An 8,822-nucleotide genomic window follows, 5' to 3' on the forward strand; every position below is an offset into this window, starting at 1 on the left:
CTGGGATTAAAGGCATACAGCACCACACTTGGTGAGAATAATTCTTAATTTGCTAAGCCTGCTCTATAAGTACTAAACAAAAAGGTACATAGAGCTCTATTATAATCAAAGAAAACAAACAACAAAGATTTAAATTCTCAGAAAATTGAAATATGGTTTGGACTTTAATTCTCAGTGTGTGATTTGGAAATATTTCCTATTTTTGCATATTTGAATCTGAAAATAACTCATTTGGTAAATACCAGTTCTGTTCCTGTTGTTTGCTCAGCAGTAAAGCCCTAGGGACACAGACTGTTACTTTACTGGGCTAGTTAGGGATGTGAGAGCAGTGAGTCATTGATACCTGGTAAAAAGCTTCAGGAAGAGGAAATAGTAATTGCAAAGCTTGTATGTAAGTGCATGCTGTGCATGCAAACTTGAGGAGATCAGAGGAGGGCATTGGATTCCCCAGAAAGGGAGTTACAGACCATTATTAGCTGCTATGTGGGTGCTGGGAACCGAATCCAAGTACTCTTAACCACTGAGCCATCTCTCCAGCTTTTTTGTTTCTGAGACAGGGTCACATGAATCCCAGGCTGGCTTCAAACTCACTACATAGGCAAAGCTGGCCTTATACCCATAGTATTCCTCCTGCCTCAGCCTTCCAAATGCTGGGATTGCATCATAAGCCATCACACCCAGCTTTCATTCATTTTAAGGTGTCCAGGATGTCTTTTAACAAACACAGTTTTAGGGCCAGGCGTGGTGGCGCATACATTTAATCTCAGCACTGGGGAGGCAGAGGCAGGAGGATCTCTGTGAGTTCAGGAAAGCCTAGTCTACACGATGAGTTCCAAGCCAGCTGGGCTACACGGAGACCCTGTCTTAAAAGACCAACACCCCCCCCCCAAACAAAACAAAGCAAACACAATTTTACCTACAGAAGAAACTAAGTCACCAAATGTTTATTGAGCCCCAGTACAGACCAAATTCTCTGGGAGAAGTATATGATAATTTTTTTTCTATTCTCAGTTCATAATTGTATTTACTTCATAGGTAAAAATATTAAAATACCTTCTTATATTGTTTTCTTTTTTGTTTTCTTTTTGCTTTTAAAATTTTTATTATTAGTGTGTATGCATATGTGAGTGAGTATGGGCATATTTATGCCATGGTATGTGTATAAAGGTCAGAGGACAACTTTCTGGAAATTCCAGTCATCGGTTTTGCCTATCTTGGTCTTTTTGAGACAGGGTCTCCCTGTAGCCCCAGCTGACCTAGAACTTGCTGTGTAGACCAGGCTGGCCTTGAACTCACAGAGATTCTCCTGCCTCTGCCTCCCAAGTGCTGGGATTAAAGACTTGAGCCCTTGAACCAATGTGCCCAGTTCGCTCTGGCCTCAAACTCACAAAGCTGAGGATGACCTTAAACCTGTTATTCCTGTTTCCATTTCCCAAGTGCTGACATTACAGTCATGTGCCACCGGGCTTTATTTTTGTCATTTTTGAGGACATAGATGGTGACTACTCAGTTTGTTCCATCTAGCACAGGGTGGCTAGTGGAACTGTTTATGGAGATGGCAATTTAAGAGCAGTAGCTTTAAGGGAAAAGATAATGAGTTCATTTTACCACATGTTGACCTGAAGTACCCATGGGCAGATGCCCAAGCAAAAAAGTTGAATGTATAACTAGAGGAAAATATTCAAGACAAATATAGATATTTGAAAGTTATTAGTTTATAAGTGGGTGATAGTTGAAGCTGTTGCTGCTAAAATCACTTAGGGAAAAGCATATAGAGAGGAAAGGTTGATCAGAGACAGAGTTCTAATATGGAAGAAAATGAGCTGTAAAGGAGGCCCAGAAAAGTAGGGTTGGGGCTGGGCTTAGTGGCACATACCTTTCGTCCCAGTACTCAGGAAGCAAAGACACGTGGATCTCCATCAGTTTGAGGCCATCCTGGTTTGCATAGTGAGTTCCAGGCCAGCTGGGGCCATAGGGAAACCCTGTCTCAAAAACAAAACAAAACAACAACAAAAAAGAAGTAGGGATGGTTTGATGGGTTGGAGTGCTATAGTAGTACAATGGTAGAACCCTTGCCTAGCGTGCAGGGTTCTAGCATGCAGGAAAAAAGTTGTAGGAAAGCCAGAAGTGAAAAATTTCATGATAACCAAGTGAGGAATTTATAGAGAATGGAGATCTCAGTAAGATTAGGCACATAGGACCTGGCTCAATATAAAGTGCTTTTCCAGCCTATTTGAGCCTGGACTCAATCCCTACTACCATAAAGAAGAGAAAAAATTTCTGGGCCTGGGAATATTGTTGCATAGTCAAAGCCAACCTGGTCTACATAGTGAGTTCTAGACCAACTATAGCTATACAAGACCCTATCTCAAAAAATAAAACCCAAAATGCTGAAGAGATGGATCAACAGTTAAGAACACTGGCTGTTCTTGCAGAGGACCCAGGCTCACTTCTCAGTACCCACATGGCTGCTCACAAACATCTGTAATTCTGGCCTATAGGATCTGATGCCCTCTTCTGGCCTCTGTAGGCACTATACACACATGTAGTGTACTTACATACATGCAGACAAAACACTCATACACATTAAAACAAAACACAACATATACACACAGACACACAAAATCAAAACAAAACTCAGACTATAGTAGTAGGAAATCTGGGACATTTTGTCAGTAAAACTGGCTTGGTTTTCAAAAGAAGGAAAGAAAAACACAGTATAGAAATTTTAAAAAGATATGAACTTTTGTTTTTTGAGAGAGAGTATCATATAGCCCAGGCTGGCCTTGAATTCTCAATGTAGGTGATGATGACCTTGAATTTCTGATCCTTCTGCCTCTACTTCCCACGTGCCAGGATTACAGGCATATACCACCACTTTAGGCTTATGTGGCGCTGAGAATGGAACTCAGAGTTTCATTCATGCTGGGCAATCAGTCTAACAACTGAGCTACATTCCCAGTCCAAGAGAACGTTTTAAGATAAGAGAAATTTGAAGATGTCTGTAAGTTAAACAGAAGGATGGTGGAGATATGAGAGCAATGAAAGCAGTTGATGGAGCAAGTTTCCTGGTAGACAAGGCCAAAACGAGATTCAGAAGACCATTGGTGGATTAGCTGGAGGGTAAGGTATTTATGCTGATAACAGGAATGAATATAGAAGCCTGTCAGCTGTTTCCTCATCTGTAAAAGGAAGGGAATACTGTGTTTTTGAATTTCATTTTAGTGCTTAGATTTTATGACAGTTCAAGTACATGTCAGAACCCAAGCTAGGGTTGACACAGTTGTTTAAACAGTCTTTCAGTTTGCTATAATGAATAGGCAAAAGTAATCAATTAATATGCCAATTATCTACATACATATGTACACATATGTATACTTGTATAATATGGATGTTATATATATAATTCAGAGTATGTGAACTTCTTTTTAGTTTTTTGTATGTTCAGTTGATTGCTTAGTTGGTTTTTTGAGACAATGTCTTGCTGTGTAAGCTTAGGCTTGCCTAGAGCTTACTATGTAGCCCAGGATAGCTATGAATTTGAAATCTTCCTGCCTCTACCTCCTGAACGTATGTGTCACTAAGCCTATTTAATGTACCTAAATCACAGACTTTCCCCACCTCAGTTCTGGGGACAGAATCCAGGGCCTTTACAGCTGAGCAACATCACTAATGCTTTGAAGCTTTTATTTATTCATCTGGTTTATTCAGTTTATTTATTTGTTTTTTAGGTCTCAGGTATCCCAGGCTTCCCTCAAATTTGCTATGCAGACCTTAAATTCCTGCCTGCTGGGATTACAGGCATGTGGTTTAGGCAGTGCTGGGGACTAAACCCAGGGTTTCATACATTTTGGCAAGCGCTCTGCCCACAGAGCTTTTAGACACAGTTTATTTCTGAGAGAAGCATATTCCTAATTAGATTTTGTACAGGCTGATACTGGGACAGGTAGCTATTTCTACCAGAAGGCAACTGAATTTACCTAATGTATACATGACATAGAAGGATCTTTTTTTAATGTGTATGAGTGTATTGCCTGCACGTATGTGAATGCACCCGTGCTGTACAGTGCGGCGGAGGTCAGAAGATGGCTTCGGATTCCCCTGGAACTGTAGTTAAGAACGGGTCTTAGCTGCCATGTAGGTGCTGGGAATTGAACCCGGGTCCTCTGCAAGAGCAGTCAGTGCTCTTAACCGCTGAGCCATCTCTCCAGCCCCCCTAGAAGAATTTTTGATGGCAAATTAAAAACAGCTTGGCAGGGATTGGAGAGATGGCTCAGCGGTTAAGAGCACTGACTGCTCTTGAAGAGGACCTGAGTTGATTCCCAAGCACCCACATGGTGGCCACAAACCATCCTTAACTCCAGTTCCAGGAGAATCCGAAGCCCTCTTCAGACCTCCGCGGCATTGCACGACGCGGGTGCACTCACAGACGTGCAGGCAATGCACTCATACACATAAAGTAAAAATAATAAAAAATAAAATATTAAAAAAAAACCCAGCTTGGTATTAAAGATTTGCTGCAGATAACAGAAAAACAGCTACTGATTTTGAAGCTGCAGAGCCCTAGGCATGTTACTGAGTGGCGAGTCCTACCCCATTTCCACATTCACCACCATTGTTCATCTCTTCAGACAAGTCTCTCTCTTTCTCCAGAATGGAACCACGTTTTTCTGCATTCTATATTGGGCTCCTATGTGAGAACATATTTCAAGAAGTGTTCTTCATCTAAACAAAATTTAAAATCACACTCCTTCCATTTCATACTTGATTCTTGTGATGACTATGCCTCAGACTTAAAAATTTTTTTCATTGGATTTATTTATGTGTGTATATCTGTACATGTGCTGAGGTCAGGGAACAGCTTGGAGGAATTCGTTAGGGACAGGCTTAGGGTTAGGGTTAGAACTTGGAGGAGAACTTTGTGGATCTCCAGGATTGAACTCAGGTCATCAGGCTTGGCAGCAAGTGTCTTTACCTGCTGAGGCATCTTGCTGGGCCTGCCTCAGATTTGTCTCAGATATATACATATTAAAATTTTGGCTTTCCAAAGAATGAAAGACATACTGTTTTGTGTTTTTGTTTGAATATTTGTTTTATTTATTTATTTTTTCCGTCAAAGACTCACCATTCTCTTCCTACCCAACTCTGGCACAGATAATTTCCTTAAGAGAAATTAAGATGTCCATATGCGATCTATGTCTGGACTCCCAAATTGCACCATATATGTTGTAGAGCCTGGATTTTTAGGTATTTTTAGATAATGGCTTTCAGAAATGTGAACAATTTAGATGGTTCCAGTAAAAGTGAATACATTAAAAATGTGAGGCCTGCCAAAGTCTCAGCCTTTATTTTGAGACTTAACTAACTCAAATTCAACATGACATTCATGTGTTTTCTGCAATGATGTGTCCTGATTAAATGCTATTTATATGAGTGAAACATCTTAAAACAGATTGTGGGGCTGGGCATGGATGCACATGCCTATAATCCCAGCACTTGGGCGATTGAGGTAAGAGAATTGCCAGTTTGAGGCAAGCCTGGACCACACTGTGAATTCCAGACTAAAAATAACTCCTGGCTTCATCAATATTCAATTAGGGGTGAGGGAGAAGCTCATGAGGCTCCACCCCTCTCTGAGGAGCTATAGATAATTATTGGTTGCTGTGGGAGGTCAGTCTCATTCCTTAGAGGTGTAGACACTGGTAGGTTGCCCTTGCTCAAGTAACTAATCCCCATCCCTGCTCATGCAGGCAACCCCAATTAAATGCAGTGGGGCACACACAAAAAAACAAAGGCATGAAAATAGGAGATGAAGAAAGGGTTCTATAGGACGGGGGTGGTGATCACACACACACACACACACACACACACACACACACACATGAAATTGTGAAAGAAAAATTAAAATATGTTTAAAAAGAATTCAAGCTTGGTGATGTGCTCCAGTAATCCTAGCACTTGAGAGGTGGAAGCAGGAGGTTCAGGAGTTCAAAGTCACCCTCAGCTATGTGTGTTTGGGGTCATTCTTAGCTATGTGAGACCCTGTCTCAAAAACTGAAGAAAGAAAGAAAAAAAAAAAGCCAGGTTGTGAAACAACATGACAATCCATGTAATCTAATCTTTGAGTTAGAAAAAGAGGTTTTATTTAAGAAAAAAGAATTTCAAAATGTCCTTGGGTGATTTGAAGCAAGGAGTCTAACTGGTGTGTAGTGCAAGGGAGGATTGTGCTTTGTTCTGTCTGCACATATGTCAGTGTTTTTTAAAAGTATTTTATTATTTTTAGTGCACAGGTGTATTGCCTGTATGTATGTGAGTGCACCCGTGTCATGCAATGTTGGGGAGGTCAGAAGAGGGCTTCGGGTTCCCCTGGAACTGGAGTTAAGGATGATTCGTACCCACCATGTGGGTGCTGGGAATTGAACCCAGGTCCTCTGCAAGAGCAGTCAGTGCTTTTAACCACTGAGCCATCTCTTCAGCCCCATTTCTTTATACTTAAAAGCAACTAAATTCAACTAAGAATTTTGGAGCTCTAAATTATACAATTTGTGGGAGAAAATTGAAAAGATCTGTTTTGGAAACCATCTTCATCCAAACCATCTTTATCAAAACTTGGCAAGTTTTGATTCTCAAATAGATTTTAATTAATTAATTAGTTAATTTTTGTCTTTTTGAGACAAAGTCTCCCCTGTGGGCCCAGAACACCAGGCTGGCCTCAATCTCACATAGATCTGCAGGCCATTGCCTCCTGAGTGCTGGGATTAAAGGTGTATGCACCACACCTAGCTCAACTAGCTTTTTTTTTTTTTTTTTTTGGTCTTTTTGAGACAGGGTCTCCCTGTAGCTTCAGCTGGCCTAGAACTCACTATGTAGACCAGGCCACTCTCCAACTCGCAGAGATCAGCCTGTCTCTGCCTCCCGAGTGCTCCCGAGTGCTGGGATTAACAGTGAGTGCCACCACGCCCAACACTAGCTTTTTAAGTTTGTAATTTTCAGGTCATTATACAAAAATGTTGACCTCTGCTAATAAGTTTGTTTCCTGCTTTGTGCACAGGTTTTACCATTCAGCCTGGAGGTCGATGGAGCCTAGAGGTGGGACAGGTATATGTTGTCACAGCAGAAGTGTTTGATAAAAGCAGCACAAAGGTTTATGTTTCAGATGTGAGTCTCTTATTTTTTTGTTTCCTTTTGGGGGTCAGGATCTCCAGCCCAGGCTGTAGCCTTAACTCCTGATCCTTCTGCCTCTACCTCCCAAGTGCTAGGATTACATGTGCTACCATGTCCAGTTTTATGTGGTTCTAGGAATCAAATCCAGAGCCTCATGCAAGCTAGACAAGCACTCTCCCAAGCCAGCCCCACCCCACCCTAATTTATGTTTTCTTAGTTCCCTATGTGGATAGCTCCTTGAGAGGGCCATCCATTTAGAAAAAAAGCCTATTTCTTTTGCTCCAAGTTTTTACCTTTGTAAATACAAGTTATTAGTTTTGATTGTTATTATTAACTAGTTCTGTCCTTGGGGAATGCTGAACTGGAAGTTAAACAATAATATGATCAGAAGTATAAAGGGATTGGAGAAAGCACTGGTGGTGAACTGGTGAGGAGCCTTGCTCTGCCCACTCGATGCCGAGGTGCTCATCACGGTTCTGTCTGTGATAGTGAGAGTGAACATCAGGTGGGAAACATGCTCACGCCCCAGGACTGAATGTTCTTGAAACTGAGAACTATTCCTGAGAACTTCATTTATGGAGTGACACAAATTTTGACTCTTTCTATTCCTGATGCTTTGAATTAGCGAATCTTTCCAAAATGAATACAATTTAAAAATTACATCTTTTCCAGCTTAGAATCTCCATGAAGTTGTGTCCTTATGTCTTTATCCCTTGAATGCATAGCTACAGTTTTGTATACGCTTTGGAATTGAAATGGCTTTAGGGAAAGAGTATATCTTCCGATCTGTGTTGTGGTTGGACTGATTTCAGAATCTCAAGATTAAATTCCAGTTTCTGAATGAGTACTTTGAAGAGCAACTAAGTACTGCAAATGGATCTTACCATGTGGTAAAAGCTCTGAAAGATGGTGTTGTGGTGATCAAAGCATCCCTGACATCCAACCTTCAGGAGGTAGGAATCAAAGCATCAATCATTGTTTCCTAGAAACACTGGTGAGTAGGGCTACCTTGATATAGAAGCAGATGTATGGTAGATGCTACCTTCATCTCTCACAAAAATGAACTAGACTGCAAACTTGTATTTCATACCACTACACATTTTTTGTTCAACTCTGTTATTGCATATAATCTGCAGTTATAGTTTGTGTATAACATTTAGGGTTCCTTTAAGAAATTATTTCATAGCCCAGTGTGGTGGTGTATGCCTTTAGTCCCAGCACTTGGGAGGCAGAGGCAGGTGGATCTCTGTGAATTCAAGGCCAGCCAGGTCTACATAGTGAGGTCCAGGCCAGCTGGTGCTACAGGGAGAACCTGTCTCAAAAATTCTAAAAAGGCCTGCACTACTATCCTCAGGCCTCTTGGGGTAAGTCTATAGCGCAATTTAGGGTTCCTTTAAGAAATTATTTCATAGCCCAGTGTGGTGGTGTATGCCTTTAGTCCCAGCACTTGGGAGGCAGAGGCAGGTGGATCTCTGTGAATTCAAGGCCAGCCAGGTCTACATAGTGAGGTCCAGGCCAGCTGGTGCTACAGGGAGAACCTGTCTCAAAAAGACTAAAAAAAAAATCCTCACAAATATATATGTCAATAGTTCTTAATTACACTTGGGAGTCTGATGCAGGTTTAAGACAAGCCTGGGAACACAGGAAGATCCTGCCTC

General features: G+C 41.2%; 1 protein-coding gene across 1 annotated transcript in view; it reads left to right on the forward strand.

The window, feature by feature from the left end:
- Window positions 1–8,822, forward strand: part of Nup210l (nucleoporin 210 like) — a 125,284-nt gene that overhangs the window by 19,488 nt on the left and 96,974 nt on the right. The window contains 3 exon segments of the mRNA XM_008855152.3: window positions 5,179–5,247; window positions 7,052–7,158; window positions 7,977–8,117. Coding sequence (XP_008853374.2) covers window positions 5,179–5,247; window positions 7,052–7,158; window positions 7,977–8,117 — 317 coding nt within the window.

Source organism: Nannospalax galili, unplaced genomic scaffold (genome assembly GCF_000622305.1).
Source record: "Nannospalax galili isolate Female #2095 unplaced genomic scaffold, S.galili_v1.0 scaffold591, whole genome shotgun sequence".
In the NCBI taxonomy this organism is placed as follows: Eukaryota; Metazoa; Chordata; class Mammalia; order Rodentia; family Spalacidae; genus Nannospalax; species Nannospalax galili.